General features: G+C 37.5%; 2 protein-coding genes across 3 annotated transcripts in view; both read right to left on the minus strand.

Moving 5' to 3' along the window:
• Positions 1-167: 167 nt before the first annotated feature.
• LOC134677839 (soluble guanylate cyclase 89Db-like) lies at positions 168-19,653 on the minus strand. 2 transcript variants are annotated; one of them, XM_063536272.1, is made up of 14 exons: positions 19,581-19,653; positions 13,253-13,330; positions 9,722-10,425; positions 9,002-9,195; positions 6,909-7,033; positions 4,293-4,424; positions 3,947-4,048; positions 3,647-3,813; positions 3,124-3,400; positions 2,809-2,949; positions 2,134-2,257; positions 1,482-1,591; positions 1,003-1,092; positions 168-698 (listed from the first exon to the last, which is right to left on the minus strand). In XM_063536272.1, exons 1-14 carry the CDS (start codon positions 19,620-19,622, stop codon positions 597-599), a joined length of 2,388 nt encoding a protein of 795 aa, XP_063392342.1. In that variant the 5' UTR covers positions 19,623-19,653; the 3' UTR covers positions 168-596. The 2 variants fall into 2 exon arrangements, with proteins under 2 accessions (XP_063392342.1, XP_063392337.1); XM_063536267.1 differs by lacking the exon at positions 19,581-19,653 and adding an exon at positions 14,794-14,849.
• The window catches only part of LOC134677922 (uncharacterized), an 85,051-nt gene continuing 62,977 nt past the window's right edge, over positions 2,331-24,404 (minus strand). The window contains exon 6 of the mRNA XM_063536379.1: positions 2,331-2,341. The gene's annotated coding sequence lies outside the window, so the exon portion shown is untranslated. The remainder of the gene's footprint in view (positions 2,342-24,404) is intronic.

Below are 24,404 nucleotides of genomic sequence, written 5' to 3' on the forward strand. Positions count from 1 at the left end.
AATATTTAGTACTAATAGTTATCTCTTGTATACTCTCGAATCTCTACATATTAGGTATATGTCTTATTTTAGATACTATACAATGTGACCAATAACCCGGATACCTCTTAACTACCTCTGATGTTTTATACTTCAGTAAGATTTTTGAAATGTAAACGGTCTAAATGTAAATGTCTCGCTAGGGTAATAAAAATAAATAAATGACAATCTGCCCGATTCGAAGTCTAAGATAATTAATAGATCTAGAAACTATCTAGGTATATGGAATTATGGATTAAGTGTCAGTGTATAAAGTGACGTTTTTGTTTGAACAAACGTCACAATTGACACTGACATATCTAATCTATATCGTTTTTAGATCTATTAATTGACGGATCTTAAAATTTGAATCAGGCCGAGAGCCATCGAGCTGCGTTTGATGCCGAGATTTTTTTGACTTATAGCTATGTAACAAGTAAGCGCTTATAACTTTTTTGTTCCAATTATGAACCAAAATCTTAATAAAAGTTTGGGTTTGGTCCTATCTAGGTACCTACGTGATTTATAGTCACATAAGGAGTTTAGACCTTAATAAGTTTCTGTTAGCGCCGAAGGCCTCAGGCGTCCCCGCAGAGGGCAGAGAAGAGCTGCAGCGCCTCGTGCGCCTCATCCTCCTCAACCTCGCCCTCCAGCCAGAACGTCTCCATCATGCCTTTGCCCTGCAAAAATGTTTTAGTCCTTCATCACGCTTCATACCGAGAAGATACGAGCACCGAAGCAGGGCTCAAGTTTAAGGATATGCGTTACAGATAAGCGAGGAGCGCGCTATCTATAAATAAATGATTGGACGATATACGTAAATGTAGAATAATCTCTTGATGTTGATACTACTACCCATTGGTGAAATGAAAAATGCATTTTTCTGGTAAAAAAAAATCTCAGAAAGGCACAGACAATTTTTAGCCCAGTGTTTTGTACTTATGAGTCAATTACAGAATATAACAAGTTTAGATAAACTCGTACCTTAACTTTGATTAGTCCGCGGCGCCTTAGTCTGAAGCGGCCGGCGGGGAGCTGCGCCGCCGTAGCCGCCGATATTTGGATGCGACCCGGCTACATGGTAACAGCAAACAAACATACAATTTATTATTTAATAATTTACAATGTAATTAGTTATTGATCTGCTTTTGTCACTAGGTTCTTATTTTAAAATTCATGTTTCTGCTATAATAACTTCAGTTCAAATTCAGGCGCCGAGAGTTGTCATGAACGTCACTATCGTTATTATGATCTATGCTTCGTCGTTGCAATCTGCTGGATAGGTAGACCAGTTTCCGTCGTTCGTTAGAAGAGGAGGCCTGTACACAGCTGTAAGAGTTACTTACATAGGAGTTACTTACATAGGCTGTGATGTGGCTCTGATGGCTAGAACCAGGCACGGAATAGGTACATAAGTCAAGCGCTTGAATGTCATAAAGCTATGTACATGTAATTAGAATCACCTCAGACGTAGTCTGCATGCGACTAGCGGTGTTCACGGAGTCGCCCACTAGACAGTACCGCGGTAACTTCAGGCCCAGCACGCCCGCTACGCAAGGGCCCGAGTGAACGCCTGCAAAAGTACAAAGAGCAACTTAATCAGGGTGCACGAGTTGCGATGTTTGTATACCAGATACCAGAGTTCAATATAAATGGCCAATAATGTCAACAATAGTACATTGTAGAGGCCAGAAAGTGAGCAATAGATGAACAAGTTAGTTTGAGGGATGACCCGTCAGGGGATCAGGGGATCGAGTCGATCTATTGAATTCTATTGCACTTAGCCCCCATTCGCACGGGAGCTTTTTCAGCGCGCGTTAAAAAAACGTTTGAATGACACAAATGGATATTAACCATGTATGTATTCACACGACAGCGGTGGCGCTTTTTATCAAGCGTTGTTGGATTTTCGAGTTTAAGTCTTGGTCGTTAAGTCGAATTTAGAGTGTGGACAGATTCAAGAGCTTTTTTAACGCGTGTTGAAAAAGCTATCGTGCGAAAGGGGGCTTACTGCCGATTCCTTACAAAGTCCGCCAATTTTAGATAAAATGTTTTTGGTGAGATTATATTAGCATTTTTTCTTTGATGAAAGCAATTGAGGTGTCTTCTGCTCACCGATGGTGAGGCGCGGCAGCGCGCGCGCTATGGCGAGCGCGGCGCTGGCGGCGGCGGCGGCGTGCGCGCGGCGCCGCTCCGGCGCGCCCGCTACCAGCATGTATACCGTGCCTACCGTCTCCACCTGATAAACACCCATATACGAAGTTACTTTTATGATCAGGTTGTGTGTGACACTCTGATTGAATTGGTAACTACCAAGTTTGAATAAATTGTTAATTACTACGTCCAGTTTTTTGCGGGTACGCTTTTTTGCAGGATCCCGTTTTATTAGTATAGGTGCTAATATAGTAACTTTCACACGAGGATTCTGTTTGCGGGATCCTGCATGCATACTACAGAAAAAACCTGCCTGCAAAAAACGGACCCGCAAAAAACTGGACGTCAGTAGGAAACAGCTCTAAGGTAACTACTACTACTACTAGATGACATTATTTTTGATGGCGGATGTTCCTACTAGATGGCGGCTATCTCCTCTACAGATTGCATTTCTTAACCTATCTCGTGAAATTTTGCTAGCATTAGGTATGTAGTTATTTGGATATTTTTGTCGATTTAGTTTTTGAAGCCATAGGAGTTCGCCAGACCTATAACTCACAGAGGCACTAACTAGTGGCTAGTGACTATTAGAAACTTCTAATGATGTAATGATATAAGTTATATAAGGTAGTGCACCTTGTAAACGCGGTGCGCGTCCAGCAGGCGGTCTATGCGCGAGTAGACCTCGTTCATGTGCGCCACCGTGTGCATCACGTCGGCGCGAGTGCCCGCCTCCGCCAACTGCACGCCGCAGAACATTATTGTCACGTCGAACGCCTGCAACCAATATATTCCAACTCAAAGGGTATCCAGGACAGGGTCGATCTTTGACTTTTAGTCTTTTCTGTATACATATGAAAGGAGGACAGTCGTAAAGACAGGCTGATGACATGATCTAAACCGTCAGTAGGTATTGGAGATACCTACTTAGATAAACCTGAGATTATGTACCTGACAAGCAGACATTGCGTCTTTTCCCGCTCTTAAATGGTCAACGATAGCTTTCGGTATCATAGAGTAGAGCAGCTGGTCGCTGCGTTTCTTCCACTGGTCCAGCAAGCGACACGATTTCTCCAGCGAGAGACTCCGGCTCTCCGCCCTCTCGAACAGGAGCTCCAGCTTGGACAGGTGCTGCCAGCCGTGAAGAATCATCTCTTTGGAGAGTCCGTGGCCGTTCATATCGGCTAGGTACAAGTCTGCCTGTTTCAACTCGTCGAGGCCATTAAATCTGGAAATATAGGAGATAGAGATATAAGTAATATAGGAGAGAACAGGTTAATCGCAAGACAACTCAATTCCTAGCAGCAGGGTGACTTTCAAAACGGTTCCAGCTGATGCGTCTCTTATGAGATTCAGATTCGGAAATTTCGGTAAAAACGAGGGCATTGATATCTTCAGAAATGGGTCTCTTTCGAGCTCTAATTGCGCTCTGGGAGCCGCGACGCGCAACTGACAATCTGTGAAAATGACTTACATTGGGCTACACAAGAAGATGAGCGCATCGATCTCCTCGAGGAAGTAAATCGGCCCCTTGAGTAGGATAGCCTTCGCGCCCTGGGAACCGCGACGCGCGTCTGCGGGGCACTTGCCCCGCCACCGCATCAACTCCAACTCGAACATCACGGTCTGCATGCAAACTACCTGAAAAAAAAAACACAGACCAAAGAAAACTGTAAGTAAGTGTTTAGATAAAGGGAACTTATTTCTTATGGACATTATTTGCTGAAATTCTATAAAAATGTACCTACACTGTAATAAAGTGCTCGTTACATACCTTGTCCCAAGTGAATGAGACTTTTGGCTTTCTCAGGCGTAGTATCTCGGAAATGGGTGATTTCACCATACTATTGTATGGGCCACCCCAAGCTGAAACGAGCTGAAACCGAAAATCATCAAGTCAAATTGATATTTTGGCTGAACTAAAATATCATGACGAAATATCTAATTAACACGAGAGTTGATCAGATTTTGTTTTATAAAAAATAACATTATACATAATTAGTTCATTCGCATAACCATTTTTTTTGTTGGGTATTGGTCACAAAACCTATATTAAGTCATTATTATCCTTGTGAGGCAGATCAATAACAGATCGAACAGAATAGTGGCATGGAATTTACCCTCTCGCCTGCTTTCATAATTTTCATCCTTCTATCCAGTAGTACTCCGAAGGGAAAGAGTTGCAGAAGCAGGGCCACGGGCACGGGCGGCAGCGGGCACGGCAGCGATTTGCGGAGCATCAGTGACTGCACCTGCAATGTTTATTTACTCATTTAAAATTCGTCCTATATGAGACGTATGTTTATTGTATACGGGGACATAGGGCATGCTCCCGGGAATTCCCGGTTCTCATATTCCCGGGAATTCCCGGGAATTTTATGGTATCAAAAGAACCGGTACTGAAGACCCGGTACCGGTACTTCCCGGTTCTCATCATATGACTATTTATTCCCATTTCAATAGTAGTAATGTATTAGTACTTTAGCTCGGGACATTATATAACATTTAATAATGGTGCTATGAAACGGGGGACCCAAATAACCCGATAAATTAACCTAGTAAAGTAGGCATTCGTGAAGGCAGGCCGTGCCGTCATATAGTGTTGAGTGCATCGACTACGCTACGGCCGTGTGGCTCGGCCCAGGCGGAGCCTATGTGTGCCGGTTAATTTCGTAAAATAGGTTCGAACGCCAATTAAGTGTTTGGTTATAATAAAATAAGTCATTTATTAATTCTTATGCAATTATTTATATGAAAATAAGTCATTCATAAAGATTGTACGCTAACAGAAACAATTTCTTAAAAGTAATCAAAAGATGCCTTGAGAACCGGGAAGAACCGGGAATCCCGGTTCCGGCCATGCCCAGAACCGGGAAATGAAATTCTTGGTACCGGGACCGGTACTGCATGCCCTACGGGGACATAACAAACAAATCTTAAAATTTTGATAACATTTTTTTTATGGTTAGGAAGTATCGTCAAGTTACTGTCGCCATGAAGGTTATGTGGTACTTTTATCCGAAAACGTTATATTTAAAAATTGTACCAACTAAGTACCTAGATTATATTAAGGTGTAGGTTTCGTATCTAAGAGAAATCATTCACACACATATTTATACTATTCGATTGTAGATAGACGATTCTCATCGTGGCTACCTACATTTCCTGCACAGAAATTCAAAGGCTCTGCATGTTTCGGCTGCGTTCTGTGACGTCTCTAATTGAAAAAGTGACTCAACATCCCTGATATACTTAAACCATACTACTTAAATCTAAACATAACAGCGAAAATATAGTTCCACCCGTAAAAACTTTTTTACATTCCTGACCTTGACGTCTCGAGAGAATTATTTAGATAACATATCTAATGCATTAGCATTTTACGATACGTGACCTGAAGCCCGGTAATACATATAACTTATAAGGATACCCATAAAGTTCAAGGTCTTTTTTGAACAATAGTGAAGCACCGCACCAACCATAGTGAACAATACTGTGCAATACAATAAAACGTCACAGTTCACATTAACACCCCATATGGAGAGATTAACGTCCTTTGTGATAAACTTAATTGATTTGTGTAGTCACTGTTCATTATATCGATTACATATTTCTATTTTATTAAACTATATATATCCTCCAGTCACCGAGACGCCTATTTAACGGCCTTTTACTTTGAATACTTATTTTATTATGAGTATTATGACCAATCAAAAACCCGTAGGTAGGTATATCACAATTAATCGGGTCGATATGTACATCGACCCGATTAATTTTACCGTACAGACTTACCTATGTGGAGTGTACGTGGAGTGGGTACAGTATCTTACAATTAAGTGTCAAGTTAAATATATTTCAAGTAGGTACCTAAATGAATTTATTAGCATCTAAGTGTCACGGAGTTTGCAAGCAGCCACTAGTACCTAAAAGTTTAGTCGGGAGGTTTCTAAACTAAATGAATGAAATGTATAAACTACCTGAAGCAAGTAACAATAACTCCTGTCTACTCAGTGGATACCTACACTAATACATTTCTCCATTTAGCTTGGTCTAAATACGTAGCAACTAAATTCGCCCAATAGCTTCTCGAGTGGCATAACAATGAGTTAATTTACATTCAAGTGCCTGCCGACCAATTGAGACATTTGGAAAGGCTTTATAAATATACGCTAATACGAACTCCACGTGCCCTCGAAATCCTCCATAACTTGTTTACAGGCCAAAGTATTGGTACCTAAGTAGGTACCTAAATATTATTGGAAATGGAAAACGATTCCAATAAAATTCAGTAAAGGGACGTGACAATAAAGCCAGTAGCACGGGTCCCTTGTCAATCCTACTTTGATTAAATTTCAAAGACACCAACGATGTACGCAAGCTTATGTTGCTCATTCAATATTTGCATACGAATGTTACTTACTTAGTTAAGCCAAGCGGTTACGTATGATTTTTTAGTATATTAAAGTTAGGTTAAGTATCAACCTCCTTAAGATCCTATACATATTCTTTGCATATGGTGACAGGCGACTCTTGCCGAACTATGTGATGGGTAAAAAGGGCTACCCTGATCCCAATTGTAATTTTTTGGGGATTACGGTATTAAAATTAGGAATTACAAGGTTACAAGTCAGGATGTAAATTTGGGATATCACGCCAAAATTGAATAGCGTGAAGTGTGAACATCGGAGCGTCCTAAATATTAAATTTCGAGTGTTATGGTCATGATGGTAACTTACATAGTCACAGTTGTCGAACTCCAGCCGCAGCACCGCCACGTAGTAGCTCCCCTCCATGCTCTCCTTCACGATGGACACCTTCAGCTTCAACGAGAAAATGTCCTCGGCTATCTCGTACAGTTGACCTGTCACAAATTAGTTATTTTTATAAGGATCGTTACTATCGTTAGATTTATACTATATTAACTCGTTCTATGAATATTATACATCCCATCAAAAACATAAATGTAAAAAAGGAGAGCCAAGTTCAATACAAAAATTATGCTTGGCTGTGGGGTTCGCCGCAAAAAGAATGGAGATTTAAATGAGTGCCAAGTTCTATGCAAAATCCAAATATGTATTTATAGGAACAAAATAACATTATAAACAAGTATTAAACTCTATTTCTTTGCTTTATTGGATACCTATAACAATTGCTGATATTTAAAAAAAATGCGAGATCTTAAAGCAGGTTAGATTTGACTTGGCCAGTTTTCATTACATCAGTCATTTTATAAAGTTATTCAACATATATATTTTGTAATTCTGATAAAAACTGGCCAAGCCAAATCTAACCTACTTTAAGATCTCAAATTTTTTTGTAAATAACAGCAATTGTTATAGGTATCCAATAAAGCAAAGAAATAGAGTTTAATACTTGTTTATAATGTTATTTTGTTCCTATAAATACATATTTGGATTTTGCATAGAACTTGGCACTCATTTAAATCTCCATTCTTTTTGCGGCGAACCCCACAGCCAAGCATAATTTTTGTATTGAACTTGGCTCTCCTTTTTTACATTTATGTTTTTGATGGGATATCAATACTTTTTGTAAAGAAAACTAGGCAGGTATTGAGATTTAATGTTTTTTCTTGTGTTTCCGCTGCATGTTTTTTACTTCTGTTCTTTGTATTAATTATGTGGTGCGGCGCGCCGCCAACGACACACCGTTGGCCGGTTGTTTAGCGCGTATTACAGGTTTTTTGTATGGGGACCCCCCCTATTTTTTAACTTTTTTTATTTTTAGATTTTTTCCTACGCTTACACACAATTACCGAGCTGGATTCCAAATTTCATCCTTCTAGGTCATCTGGAAGTAGGTTAGGTTTAGGTACTATATGTCAGTCACAATAAAAAAGAAATTTGTATGGGAACCCCCCCTATTTATTAACTTTTTTTTGTTTTTAGATTTTTTCCTACGCTTACACACAATAACCGAGCTGGATTCCAAATTTCATCCTTCTAGGTCATCTGGAAGTAGGTTAGGTTTAGGTACTTATATGTCAGTCACAATAAAAAATGGTTTTTTTGTATGGGGACCCCCCCTATTTTATAACTTTTTTTAATTTTTAGATTTTTTCCTACGCTTTCACACAATAACTGAGCTGCATTCCAAATTTCATCCTTCTAGGTCATCTGGAAGTAGGTTAGGTTTAGGTACTTATATGTCAGTCACAATAAAAAAAGGGTTTTTTTGTATGGGGACCCCCCCTATTTTATAACTTTTTTTAATTTTTAGATTTTTTCCTACGCTTTCACACAATAACTGAGCTGGATTCCAAATTTCATCCTTCTAGGTCATCTGGAAGTAGGTTAGGTTTAGGTACTATAGGTATGTCAGTCAGTCTTAAAATTTACGACTTTTTGACCTTCATATCTTTATAACCGTTTGAGCTAGCTTCATGAAATTTGGGCTTCTAGATGTCCTTATGGATATAATTAAACACACGTAGTTTTATGTGTTTACGTTAAAGATGTTTTGAGTTATAGAAGGGTCAAAAGTGGCACCAAGTGGTTCGTGTAATATTACACTTGGCGCTGGCTAGCCAGTTCCTTTGCTTGAACTTGGCTTGACACGCTGCCGCGTGTCTAGATAAATGAAACTTAAATAGACTAAGGGCCATTTGCATCAACCACACGCACACTTAACAGACTGATCAAAATCAGACAACAGAGTACTATGAAAATTCCGATACAATAAAATTTAGCGAACGCTTTGAGACGGTTTGGTGCAACCGACCTTAAGAATGATTTAATTAATATGCCCTATGACATATTATGACACGTTGGCTATCGGCTAATACGCCTGTACAAAATAACGAAAAAAATACCCATCAGGTAGTGCGTGAAGCCGGTGCGCGTGCTGCTGTAGACGAGCTCCGCGCCGTGGCGATGCGCGCGCGTCAGCTGCATGCTGGGCGAGCGCATGCGCGGGAACGTGAACTGCATGCGCTGGTGGATGTTGTCCACCGACTGCAGGAACGTGCAGAAGTAGCGCCCCGTCGCGCGGATCATCTGGTCGTACCTGGGACATGGATGGACGGGGCATAGTTATTGAGTTTTTGTATTTAAAACCAAGCAAGGTAGTTTTGACTGATTTTTTTTTTAAACCTTTCATTCATTAGGTACCTACGATTCTTTAAATGTAGTTTTTATCTTGTTTTCACATTTTTAGTATACTTGTATTATCTATAGGTAGTGGGCTTGCCTGCTCATATTGGGAAATACCTAGTAATAACAGGCCAGCTTCTCGACTAATTAAGGAATTAACCCTCTGAGCGTTATTTTCGCTCCAATGACCCGCACGGCGGCGTGCGATCAAGCCTGCACGTGCTCACTTTGATAAATGATTCGCAACGTTTCCCACAGCGTCAAAATACGCGGAGATTTTATTGATGACTGACACGTTATTGGAAAAAGTTTCCTTAGGCCGACAGATGCTGACCTTGTAACAAAAACTTTGTCTTAGACAAAACTAGATAAATATTACACTAAATAATACTCGTAAGTAAGTGGAGCGTCGGTACGTTTGTCGAATATATTATACTTACTCATATTTACTGAAGAACTTCACGAAGCACCTCCCAAAAAAATGCATAACTTTCTCGGGAGTTCCAAACTTCTCCTTCATGCCAGGTAGCTGATCCTCACGGATAAGGCCGAGGTTCATCCTCGCACTGGGCTTCGCCGCGCTGCCGCGACGCCGGTACCCATCAATAGCCAGAGTACCACTATTCTTCCGAATAGGTTTGGTCTTCTTTCCATTTTCAGACACTGGAGAGGTTGGCAATGAGTCACCAGATTCTTCTTTATCTTCAGGACTAGTTTTAGTGGTCATTTCTGACGACGTTGAAGGGACACATGGAAAAGTCTTGTTGTCCTCAAGTTTGAAACCTAAGCTCCTCCTGTTATACTTAACGATTTCCTGGCAGCTGTTAGTAACGTCTTTCAAATTAGTAAGTTCTTCTTTTATATGAATTTTGTCAGCTGATGTGTGAGTTCTGATTTCTTCTTGAGAGTTGTATGCTTCTATTTCTTTTTTGGTGGCCGCAGTGAGAGCGTTGGTGGCTGTGAAGGGGCACTTGAAGTTTGGGTTCCTGGTGTCGTTATGGAGGGAGGCGCTGCGCCAGCTGGGCTTGGACTTGAGGGAGGGTTTGCGGGGCGCGGGGCTGCCAGGCGCGGCGCAAGCCGGCTCCTCGCCCACCAGTCGAGCCAGGGCGCTGGCGAGACGCAGCATCAGAGCATCTGGGTATTGCTAAAATACAATCTGTATATGTCAGTCGTATTCTATTTTCCGACTTGAGTAGTCGTAGATAAGTAGATAAGTCTGGCTACTGAATTTTTACCCAAATGTTTGGCGGGAAATTCAAAAAATCTTAGGCTGGTCACACTTTGTGTAGTAGGAATTATAGTTTTGATACTGAAAAATATTGTTGATTTTCTGTGCACACTTATTACCCAAGGAATAAGTTAAATATACGTTGACGTGCAATCAAAGTCAGCTCACATAATTTCTACCACTAAATGTGTAAAGTACAGTCAATGATAAACACATATGTTAACACTTTCTCACTATATACCATTGTAACAAGGTGAAAAATGAAATGTAGTGTAAATAAGACCTAGCTCGATAATACCGTAATAATAATCCATCAGCAAAAAAATACATTAAGTACTATGCCAAATATCCTAAATGCTAAGTATCAAAATATTTATAGCGCACCAACCTTCTAATTTGTTTACATTTGTTTAGGAGTTGTAAACATTGCAGTTTTTCGTTATACAACGCTACACGTTGACTTCGTACATTGTCGTGTTTATTTTAGAGCTTAAATAATAGTTTACGAACCTCACTCAGTATAGACATTATTAATATTATTTAAAATGAACCCCTTATAAACCGCAAACAATTTGAATGAATGACTTCTAGCTTTTTTTTTCAAAACATAGACAATAGGGTATTATACTGTATTTAAAATAAATTATTTTACACCATCCATGAAATAAAGCACCACATAATTATAAGAAAAACACAGATAGGAGTTATTTTTAAACACAAGTTCTATTTAATAAATCAGATAGAAATATAAAAAGTAGGTCAGTTAACCGTGACGTCACGATGTAAAGTTTCATATAAATTCCATATTAGCAAATCGTTTTGACAGTTCTAAAAAAGTAACTGATTTGACTAGTAGGAAAATACCCTATTGGTGATACAACAACGAAATAGAGTCTGTGCGGAAAGAGAACAGTCGTGGGATTTGAGGGCGCGCCAGTGCTATTTTTTATGGTTTTTGCTATGCTGAAAACACTGGTCACGTGATTATAGTACGGCACTAAAGGTCATGATACTTGAATCCCTTTTGTTCCGGTTTTTTACCACGGCTTACTAAACGGAGCCTGGTGGTGGTGTCGGCTCGTCAACTCAATCCTCTGATTTAGCGCAGGCACTAGTTTTCTTTTTAAAACACACTTGTAGATACTAAAAAGTGACAGTGCGATTGACAAAACTGCTAAAACTAGTTAAGAATCTGCCCAATACAACTGTAATTTTAGTACCAAACAAGATAGAGTCTCATTTATGTACTGCCTAATCTGTGCAGTCCAACAGTTATTAAAACCGGGTAGATCGGGTAGAAATTGGGCAATAGAACTGTAATTTTATCTGGGATATATTTCACCCATTGTAAACTTGACTTGTAATGTATGTGTACATTATTAATAATAAATATGAATATGAATAAAAATTGTGCATAAGTAGGTAGGCCTTATTGGGATATGTCCGGTTCTCTCATCTCACGATATTTTACTTCGCCGAAAAGTCACTGCTAAATATGAAATATAATTTCGTAACTAACAGAACCTATAAATAAAGAAATATTTTATTAGAAAAAGTTTTATTCAGAACCTAGTAAACGAACTTACAAATAAAGAAATATTTTATTAGAAAAAGTTTTATTCTTTGTAATCGATCTCAGAATTAAAATATTCAATGTCACTTATGTTTGAGCTAGCTTCAGAACAACCAGGGACACTCATAGAACTATCTTCATCTGAACTGAATGTGCTTGAATCCGGCACGTAGATTACGAATTCTTGCATATCGCCTACTTAGCGGTCTTTTATTCGAGATACCGTAGGTACTTTTACACAATCCTGAAAAAGAAATGACATATAAATATGCATAAAATAGCAAGTATCAAGACTATTTGTCAGTTATTTTAAAGATCATGAATGACCTGCATATTTATGAAAATTAATATATTTTGAATGAATATACTTACCGATTATGTACCGGAGACAAGTTACTTAGGGGGCTTATTAAATAGGTAGTTATTTAATATTAAATACAACATCAATACCCGCGAATAGCGGAAACACGTTCCGCGACTTTTTGTAAGTCGATAGTCGGCTTTTAGCCGTTTTCTTCCCGCTGACAAAACCGAACAATGTTAATATAATTTTCCTTGTGGTTTTATGTACGGTTTTATCGTGTTTTGAAAATATTATATGTACATAAAACTTGCGGTTTTTGTTAATAAAAATATACAATGACAGAAGTTTGTTTACTTTTTACAAGACAGGTGTCAAAGATTTGATTGCCATATAAAATTTAAAATGTTAGTTCCCGTTTCTGCCACGACTCTTCTCTTTCCGCACAGACTCTAACTGTCAACATTTTTTTGGCTAGCCAGACTCTATTGTTAAAAATGACTTATACTTGGTCAAGCAGATCTTGTCAGTAGAAAAAGGCGGCAAATTTGAAAAATGTAGGCGCGAAGGGATATCGTCCCATAGAAAATTTGAATTTCGCGCCTTTTTTTACTGACAAGATTTGCTTGACCGTCTATATCAATTATTTAATCCAATATATCAATCAATTTCGTATTCTTCTTTTATTTTTGCCTCGATTATATGCTCTTTATGCTCTAATCTATTAACTTCAAATAATAGGGTAGAAATTATTATGTACCTATTTATTTATTCTGATTGAATATTACTGTTAAATAATATATGTAGGTTTACGGACTATAGATATATTGCCCGTAAATGAATTTCTAAGGCGAACGTATGTTTGGTACCTGAGTAGCGCTGAACACCGTGTTCCTGGCGCCAGCTTCCCGTAGGATGGTCTCCCATATCTCCTCTCCGCATTCTTGCTGGGGAACAAAACAAATCGACATTAATATACTATTCAGATTAGTTCATGTCAAACCTCCTTAGCTCCCTAGTGGCACTGGTAAGTCAAATAAAATAGTAAAACAAAGTACTTAGGTATCTAAACTGACCTAGCTCGGCATGAAATAGAGAGCATTATTTGGCAACAATTTGGACATCGAAGGACGTGACACTCCAAAATTCGGTGGCTATTTTGAACTAGACAATAGACTGCACACATTATGCAACACTAATAGCGCGATAGTTGTAATTAGTTGATGCTAGGGGTATGCACTTTTGCAGCTGTGTGTACGATCATAAATATATCATAATCATAGCTAATGTAATAAGAATGGACGGGAAGTAACAAGTGGGTGTAGTGTAGGCGGCCGAGAAGCAATCTCGATATTTTACCCCGTCCTGAAATGGGGGCGAGGAGGGGGTAAGTTATGTTTAGTTTAATTGACTTTGGTTAGCCTTCACCTTGAAGGAGACTTAAAAGGGCCATTACGAAATGTAATGTCTCAAAGTCGCCATAATTTCATATTCTGATATGTATTTTATAGTGTCCAGATTAAGTTATTAGTACAGCGACCAGTTCACCAAAGACTGACTAAATACCTACACTTGAGGGGCATTTACGAGTATTATATAACTACACCTCACGATTTACGAATGAATATTTTTGAAAACACTTTCATTTAAACACCTTCAAGTTACCTATTTTGAGAGACGGGTATCAAATTGACTAAGGGTGGTATTCCACCTATCCAATTTCTTTGTCCGATTTGTATTGCTTCTCAGTTGCCAATAACTATGTGGTGGCGTAATACTATAGCTACCCTATACAAATAATATTCGGACAAGGAAACTAGTTCCCATTAGTTGCATGGAATGGATACTTTTTGCCTTAGCGTGGATCTTTGGAATATTGAATCTGAATTGAAAGAACTTTGTTTTATATGGCTTTTCAGCTTCATCTTAAAATTAGGAAATACCAGTATCCTTAGAGCATTTAGACTGGAGATGTCATCGCTGTCGTTTTCTTTAAGAAACAGTCTGCCGATTTTTGCGGGGGAGAGGACGTCAAATGTATTGCTATATTTCTACATGATGATGACGTAACGTAGGTACAAATAGCCATGTCAGTCCATACAAAAGTTTGCACAATTGTACAAGTTTTTCGACAGAGGGGTAAGCTCTCAATGGCCACTCCAGTTATTAAATTCTCTAAGCAGTGGCGGATTTGCAGTCTTTGCCGCCCTAGGCCCCAGGCCCTGTAGCCGCCCCTTTCTCAACACCCATCGTATTGACTACATTTTCAGTTATTTCTTGTTATGGTAAGCGAATTTTTTGTCACAATTTGCCGCCCCCAAAAATCTTGCCGTCCTAGGCCCGGGCCTACCTTGCGTTAGGGCAAATCCGCCACTGTCTCTAAGCCCGTATCATGTCACATGTGTCTTACCACGATGAAGTGCTGCACGCTCTCCAGGAGCCACCCGTACATGGCGCACTTCGAGGGTTCAGCAGCAGGTACCAGCAGATCTTATTAGATATTTACGAAGTTCCTAATTTACGCAACGGAGGAAAGTTCCCGGAAAAATTGTGTACCTACTTATAAAGCTAACTCACAACCTGCGTAAAAATAAAAAAAATAAAAATTATGATATATTTGCATTAAATCAAAGCCTTATCATTAATTAATTATAATTTGGATTGGATTATTGGATTATTTGTAAATAAAATAACAAGAAAGGGTTTCAGAAATACCAATAAAATATTTCAGTCATTTTTCACTTTTTGATTTAAAATTCAACATATATATATTTAGTTTAATCACCTTTTAAAGAATATTAACTAACGAATGGTACCTAAGTAAGCATATAATATTTTTTGGTTTAAATTACGATCTTAAACAGCATCGAATATGTATTTACAACGTATCTGACCGAACAATAAATACGTAAGCAACGTTGACAGAGAGAATTAATGATAGGTACCTACGGTGTATGGTTACAGAGAGTCAAGTATAATGGTCATTGGCAAATTATTAAGTTGGATTTGCACTTAAATTATTATTATTAAAAGTTTAAAAGAATGGAATTTTAGAGATAGATGGATCACAATTTAAGTGAAGTATAAATTTGTGAAAATACTGAGTGGATCTTGTGCCCTCAGTGGGTTTTCCAACCGATCCGAGATTGGAAAAACGCACCTCAACACTAAGTTATTAGGACGCTAAGTTACTTCGTTGCAACCACCCGTGTAGCCTGCGAGGCTCTCGCGCCGGCACTGCCGCCACGGTGCCCTGTCATACAGCCTGTGCTTAGCGCTTCAAGTATGTCTCCAATCCTTTTTCAGGACCTTAAGTGAGAATCTTATAGCTGCTTTAAATAAAAATTAAGTGTTTCCGTTTCCGCTACAACATATTGATATTATTGATATTGACATCTGCACTGCATTATATTGTTTAAGGTAAGGTGGGGTAAGACTAACATATATAGTTTATTTTGCTCGGAGCAAAACAAACAGTATGAGGATTCCATACAAATGATAGTCTTAACCCGGTGATAGTTTGACCCCCACCTTGCCTTACGTTGTTTTTAGGGTTCCGTACCCAAAGGGTAAAACGGGACCCTATTACTAAGACTTCGCTGTCTGTCCGTCCGTCCGTCCGTCCGTCCGTCCGTCTGTCACCAGGCTGTCTCTCACGAACCGTGATAGCTAGACAGTTGAAATTTTCACAGATGATGTATTTCTGTTGCCGCTATAACAACAAATACTAAAAACAGAATAAAATAAAGATTTAAATGGGGCTCCCATACAACAAACGTGATTTTTGACCAAAGTTAAGCAACGTCGGGAGGGGTCAGTACTTGGATGGGTGACCGTTTTCTTTTTGCTTTTTTTTGTTTTTTTTTGCATTATGGTACGGAACCCTTCGTGCGCGAGTCCGACTCGCACTTGCCCGGTTTTTTTTAATTGGTAGCTGTGTTGGCAAGTTACTTTTAGTGCAAAAATTTAAATGAAAACGAGACTGATTTGTATTACTAATTCATTCTGATTTATATATTTCCGACTGTCTCTGCATTTACTGTAAAGTAGGATGCCTAGTAAGGCGAGCATCCCGACATTCGCGTTTCACTCTAATAGCTTCCGGTTCCGGAACCCTCATTCGCCTTGTATTTAGACCCATGTTCAACCCACTCTGTTCCGAAGTTTACCATTCGATGTTCTAAATTTTATAGCGCTTTTATCTGTATATAGGTACCTACGTTATGGTTAGTTCAAATTCTATATTTTTAAAATATATATATAAACATATTATGTTTTTTTTATTGCTATATCAAGAATGGAGACAAGTGAAAGGAATGTTTGCGCTACAGTCTTTCGTTTTAAATCTGTTTTAAGTACCTAGTCCTCATTACCTTGTATTGACTGTAAATAACAAGTATAAAGATATGATTACAAAAACATTTATTTTGATAAAGTTATAACATAAATCAAATTAAGGACGCAGAGCCAAAGAGTAAAGTAAGTATATTGAAACACAGAGCCCTATAAAAACTCCTTCATACAATAGACCTTTTCTCTCTAAATCCGCCCCGCGGCAGACAGCTCTGTAATAACGAAATGCCTTCAGAATCAGAAGGCCTTCTCTCGCATTTTCAGTCTGACATATTTGAGAGAGGCTCAAGGCCAATCCAGCCAATCCACTGACACATACTAATTAATGGATGCTCAATTTTCTAAAGGTATCCTGTTCCAAATAGATAGGTCACATGAGCCGCCATTTGTTTCAATAAAGGGGATATTCTACAAATATAAATAGGAAAATTTAGGTGTAAGTATATTTTTTTAAGGTAAACCCGTGCGAAGCCGGGGTCCCGCTAAGTTATAATTAACCATAAATCTCAAATCAATTCGAGATATAGAATAGAATAGAATCATTTATTGCATATCACAAACCAGTTAAAAGGTGGTACATATTATTGGGTTAGTTTAAGTGACGCCCTGTAAGGACACAGCAACATATACCTACTATTAATACAGTTAACTTAAAACTACTATTAGCTTAACAATTTTAAACATTTACAATTTTCATTGCATATTATGAGATCATTTTAAACATATTTTTCGTTAAAGTAGTCTTTCACACTATAAATGCCCTTATTAATATGGAATATTTTTAACTTGTTATGGAATAATTTCTGATTTTCTAAGTTTTTCAGAGAATACGGAAGGTGATTATAAATTTTTATACACATAATATGAGGGCTAGATGTGATAAGGTTTAATGAATAGGTAAGTAGATCTAAATCACTATTACACCCTGCAGTCAGTTAGGTAAGTACTTCAGTCATATAAATATGAAGTCTCGTAGCGACAGTGAAGTCATCAAGCCGGAGAATGCGTTGAATTGGTTCGGTGAAACGCATTGGGGCCAATTGGCCATGCGCCCTTCGAAGGACGCGGCTCTATTGCCTATTCGGGTTATTACCATCGTGCTTAATTGGGTTGCAGAAAGTTGATACCTTATAGCATCCATTTGAGTCAAGGGTATGAGTAGTTCTGCTTTTCGTTGTTATTATCATTATTTTTGAGTCAGATTTGGATACATTTAGGTACCTATGTTTGAGGAGCTCCTGATTCTGGTCGGAATAAATACGAAACCCCAATTTGGGACAACAGTATAGTCTACAAGTTCAAAGGTGTGATACCTCATGGGATTCGGAATGTTTAGAAAAATGTATTCAAAGCGTTTATTACCACAGATATGAAATCAAAAATTATTATAAAATAAAAGTGCGTCTACTCAGCTTTGTATGAACCAAGAAATAATAGTGTTAAACGGTTTCCCCTGAGGCAAAAGTGCAATAGGTATTACTTACTTCACTAACTTCGCCTACTAAGAGGCAAATCGCGACTTTGTTATGGTTTATCGATAACTTCTCACATCACTAGATTATAGACATTATATGTCGACTATTGCCCATCACTTTTCTGTCTGTGTACGTATTTAGAAACTTGAACCCGCCCCTAAAACTAGTGCGATAGGGACTACTGCAGCTTAGGCGAAAAATCCTGCGTAAAAATGACAAAAATCGAGGTTTCGTACTCCTCTGTTTCCTCCTCCAAAACTTTCCAATCGAAACCAAATTTGGAAATCTAAATGATTATGAAATTATCTGTGTCGGACCGTTTTGCTTTTTTGGCTAATTGATATCAGTGTTAAATACCACGCATCTCATTGCGGCATAGTCAATTAGGCCATTTTGGCCATTTTTGAAGGGCTCTAGCGCCTTAAAACACAAAAATATCAAAAAAAGCAAAACGGTCCGACACAGATATTGACAATATTAATCTGTGTTGAAAAAATCATTGCTCTAGCTTCAAAAACCACGGAGGAAAACGAGGAGTACGTTTGTATGGAGGAATGACCACTCCTGTTGGCTCTTAAACATTGAACTAACATAGAAAGGTGTGCAGGTGAAACTTTAATTTAACTTGTGCGGCTTGAGCGCTAAAGTTTACTCCATAATTATTCCGCGGACCAGTTTGGCACTGACTAAACGCTATCGAGAACGTAACTTACTTTCTATGTATCTCGCTTGTACTCGCAATTAGTGCGAGCGAGATGTCAGTCAGTCACAAATTTTGTAAAATTTGGAGCGATAGTTTCTGATTTCTGAAAACATTTACAATAGTAAAAATCGTAGGTATGAATGTTCATAATTCACTCGTAGACCCGTTATAAAATACAATAAACTCAAATTCAATAAAGTAATCACATCGGTAGTGACACTAGTGACAGTGCAACATCATCATCATTATCACATTTATCGATATAATTCAATCGACATACACCGTGACCATTTTATATTTCATCTATCAATTTAGTCCGCGGAATTATGGATTCAACTAGGTAGCTTTAATGAAACTGAAGTTTCACATATGCAAATCCCACGATATTGCAGTAAAACTTTGATAGTATTTCTATATAACATTGGGTATATAGCTTGTTTGCCAGAATATTATGTATGTAAGTACTAATTTAAGTAGCTACCACAATATATGTAGATGAGTGGGAGAGAGAATGACTATATAAATAAATATTTTTTTTCGCTAATAATCCATCGCGACTATCTCTGTATGAGATAATACAACTTTCTTGAACTTGACTTATATAGTAATATTTTATTTAAATAAACTAATTTAGAATAGTAGGTACAGTGTAGCTTTTGGACTTACCGAAACAAAATAGCGTATATTCTCGAAAAGAATCCCGTACATCGCTGACGCCTTCTCCGAGTCTTGAATTAATGAAATAAGGTAAAGGGCCCCTGTTTCGGCAGGTTAAGGCTCTTGAGAGTGAGTTGAGAGTTTGTGTATTTTTTTTAATATTACTAAGCATATCAATACCTTGAAAGCTTTTGAATATGTTATATTAGTTCTTTGTTAATAATTTAATGTATAAACTGTAGGGTTTTAGTTGAAACTTTTTTTTATATGAATTTTTTCGAGAATCTCTTATTTGGCTCCCATTTCGTGATACAAATTTAGGTCAGCTCCTAAATTCGTGAATTCGTGTCCCCTGTGTTTACTATCTTATACGTTAAAAATAAACATACACAAAAATAAATCAAATTTCAATAATAAATAAAATTGTGCTAGTAGTTAATATGAGAATATACGTGGAACATACCTTAAATTTTTTAACTCGGGTCACATTCAAACTCGTTTTATGAGAATTCTAGTGAAAAAAAACATATACCGAATTTCGCTCATACGAAACTTCATGAAATACATTATTTGTTTTCTAATTTATTTTTTTTAATTATCTTTGTTGTTATATTTAAAAACAAGCACTCAAAATGTATCTAGAAAATCCTTGATTCGTTAGTGGCACGAAATAGGAGACACACGTAAGATAAAATGACCGCTATTTCGTGAGTCGATTTATTGCAATTTTAAGTTATTTCTATGCATATATTCAATCTTTTTTCTTATCAAATGAATTACTAAGGAACCCACAGAAACACTCCCAAAAACTTTTATTCGAATGGGTTTAGCTTTTCCTTCCTATAAGCTTAACAAGTGAGAGCGCGCACCTTACGCCTAAAAAAAGTGCACGCATACAACACAGCTATTCGCGGCCGTCTAACAGTTTCGACCGTCGTATTACTCTTAGTTTAATCACTAAAATATTGGTTATCATTTTATTGAAGAGATTAAATAATACAGATTTTTTTCATATGTATAATTTGAATAAAAGATATTTGAATTCCTTATTATTTGCGCCAGAAAAAAAACTAACGAAATAACGTACTAACACGAACTTGGGGCCGTTTACCTTACTGAGTCCTGTAACGTGTCACGTGCGGCGGAAATGCTGGCAGAGGTCGTACTGCATTCTTACTGCCCTACCCGCAATATTGACACTTTATTTGTACACGTTGGCCCTTTAATTAACTTAATTAAGCGAAGTGACACTTTGAGTAATAGAAGGATGGTAGATCGATTAGATAAGACAGAGGGGTAAGGTTACTTAAAAGATTACTTTTAGTTGGAAAACGTAAACAATTTTCGCCAATTTAACTTTTATTTAATAGGAAAGCGGGTTAGTTCTTATCCTATTATTCAGAGCGTCCTACTGTTCCTTACTTTTATAAAATGGCCGGCATGGGATGGGGTATGTGCCATTTGTTCTGGTGGATATTGGGTTATGCTTTCTACATGCCAAATTTCGCTGTACTAAAGTAATGTGTAAATATTAAAGAAATTGTCATCACCTTCCTCGCGTTGTCTCGGCATTTTGCGACGGCTCATGGGAGTCTGGGGTCCGCTTCCCCAAAAATCCCAGGAATCCCAGGAATTGGCGTGGGCACTAGTTTTTACGAAAGCGACTGCCATCTGACCTTCCAACCCAGAGGGCAAACTAGGCCTTATTGGGATTAGTCCGGTTTTCCTTCACCGATAAGTGTGAGGATTACAAAACATGAGGTTTAATCAAATAATCATTCACTGAGTCTGATGCCCTTTTAAGTATATATATATAAAATATAGGTACCTAACGTACTGAAACCCTTTTGTTTAAATAATACTTTGAACTAGTTGAGTGGTTTTAGCTATTATAGCCAAGCGCATTTATCAGAAGCATTGAAACATGTAAAGTATCGCAATGATGCTCATTCTTTGCAGAAGCAAAGTATCTCTTTGCTACATTCCGAAACGATTGCCGTCTGCGAGAAATCTTAGCTAAGAGTCGAATGAAAAAAGCGTCTAAAGATATACATTCGTACCTAGTATTTACTTATTGAGTATTTAGTATGGTTTCCAGACCTCACGTATAATTCTTCGGTTGACTTCGTAAATGTATGCTTTGATTTTACATTGAATAACATCTCCTTTATTTTTATCTTGTTCGCTACACAAAGTAAGGGATGCTATAAAATGACCAGGTACATTTTATAATCCATTAATTAGCAGAATTGTTTTCAATAGTATACAAGCCTCCATCCGTGAATTCGTTTGCATAGAAGGCGATAAAACCATGCAACCCCAATTTCACTTATGGGAGTCAATTTCCAATAATTCTTTCTTTGTGTTGTGGTGTAAGTAGGTATACAACTGTTGTAGAAAGGTCAATGTGAAAGACCGTCTACAAGCTGTTTCGTTCCTTTTAACTCTTGGGTTTGTACACATATTCGACTTATTAGTATTACAAAAGGTCGGTAGAGTTTGGGTAGAGCATTAAGAGTGAAGATCTTCCTCAGTTAATAACATATACTAATCTATGATCTTCCTGTTAGACTGACTTTGAACGACGTACGTATATAATATAAAGGAAGATACGAGAGTTCTTGCCCAATGACGCTCTTCCTCGCATTAAATTTTATATGCCCATTTTCTCCATATTGACTTAATATATATTTCTTTGTTTATCACTATACTTTCTTTGAAGGGTTCAACTATGATTTAACTCGATTTAACTGGTTTAACAACAACGTTCATATATAGTTCATATGACATTCATTGACATGGCCCATGTGTACTGTCAATACTGTTATAGATATTAACAGATTTTATCTTCAGTTATCCTCTACATTTTTTTTATTTATTATGAATGGGCTTACTCATGGCCACAGACTAGCCGAGGCGTAGACGTGGCCTACGATGGAGCGAGCTCGCCCAGAAGGTGCCTGTTCACTCTTGATTTGAAGGTTACATCTTTTTAAACCTCTCGGTAGAGCAAAGAGATCAAAAAGAGATACTTACAGTGAGTATTATATTCTTTGATACTTACTATCAAACTTACTATCAACTTACTATAGTAATTAAGTATCAGTAGAGCAACAGTAGAGTCAGAGATAAAATGTCAATGTCATGACATGATCATGATCAAAGAGTACATTGGAATATTGTAACGTTTTTGTAATTTTTGTATTGTGTGTTTCAAAGTTGTGGATGTTTTTTTATTTGTCTCATCAAATTCAATTTTCCTGTAGAATGTACGCCGTATAACGATTTTGTCTAGTAGGGTTTTGCAACACGTATCTAATTTAGATTCATTACTTACATTACCATACCATTAGTTCTATTAATAGATTTTGTTTATGTAAATACATTCATATACAAATTTAGAGGAATGAGAAAAACTTAAGTTAAAAAAAAAGAAGTTAGAGTAAATTACTAATTTTGAAATTACTTTACGTGCTGTAATCCAGTAATTAAACCTTTTTTTACGTTCATCTAAATTTGTCCATGAGTATATTACTTGTGGTGTATTATGATAAAACTGTAAGAAATTAAACTAAACAGACTGCAACCAACGCTTTCTCTAGACATCTATCTTTGAATTGAAATGGTAATAAAAAGATTGCCGTTTGACCCGCGTAATTGAAAAGCGGTCATCGCCATATCACAGCATTAGCGTTCGTCTTCTTATCGAGCACACGAGTTACGTAGAACAGCACAAGCGTGGTGTCCGATAACGTACGGTTGTTGTGGATCCAGAGGTCACATTATGTTGGTAAGCGAAGCCGAGTGCCGAAGAAGCGATTTAACAACAATATAGGAATTGGTGCGCGCAGCCATCGCCAAACTGCGGCCTAAATATTGCCTGAAAAATGGGACTACCAACATTACACGCAGCGGGCTGCTTATAACTTTAATAATGTCATCCATCATTATATGAAAATATAACGTTTATAATAAGTATAATCTGACTCTACATTCATATAAGTGGACTTTCGTATACCTACCTATTAACTAATTTTATTTATTCTTTATTATTTTTGTTTCGCCTCGACAAATCTAATTACAAATCAAGAACAAAGGTGTATAATTGATTTTTTACCACACCAGCTCGGAAAGGCTTACTTTGCACTTCAAAAACTGATAGCAAAGTTGCATTTTATTCACATGTGAGGCAAAGTAATCAAATGCAAATTTTGAGTTGTTTTCTTATGTTGGCTGGTTGAATTGACTTTTAAATGATGATTATGGATGATAAATATTTAATAACATTCATTTGGATTTGATTTGGTTTGATTTTGTTTGATATTTTACATTAAATATTTGCCTCGGGTTGGTGTGGTGAAAAATTTTGTGTTTGACTCGGGGGCAAATTTTGTTTAACCCTCGTGCTTTGAAACCCTCGCAACGCTCAAGATTCCATTTTTAAACCACTCGCTACGCTCGTGGTTCAATTTTGGAATCTTTCGCTTGCTCGGGTATCAATATAAGCACGAGCGGTTAAACAACAACTTTGCTCCCTTGTAAAACAAATAACTATTAGTTGTCTAGGTACATTGTTTGCGTGTACTTATGTTAGTATTCTGCTATCATCTTTTTCACCGTAGGATCGTAACTAATTAAAAGTAACCGACAGAGATGTGAAAAATACTTTATAAAAAGTATTTAAATACAAAATACAAATACTTCCTTGATAATACTATTTCAAATGCAAAATACAAAATAGTTTTTGAATTTGTATTTAAATACAAAATACGAAATAGGTATTTTCAAAATACTTTTTTAAAATACAAATACTTTGCGATAAAAGGTACTCTG

Source organism: Cydia fagiglandana, chromosome 2 (assembly GCF_963556715.1).
Source record: "Cydia fagiglandana chromosome 2, ilCydFagi1.1, whole genome shotgun sequence".
NCBI classification, from domain to species: Eukaryota; Metazoa; Arthropoda; class Insecta; order Lepidoptera; family Tortricidae; genus Cydia; species Cydia fagiglandana.

Excerpts from the sequence above, each read along its gene's own strand:
- LOC134677839 (XM_063536272.1), bottom strand. The coding sequence starts at position 19,622 with ATGTACGGGATTCTTTTCGAGAATATACGCTATTTTGTTTCG. Across the intron at positions 10,426-13,252 it reads CGGTGTTCAGCGCTACTCAG|CAATACCCAGATGCTCTGAT; the intron begins GTACCAAACATA and ends ATTGTATTTTAG. Across the intron at positions 2,258-2,808 it reads ACGCGCACCGCGTTTACAAG|GTGGAGACGGTAGGCACGGT; the intron begins GTGCACTACCTT and ends GGTGTTTATCAG.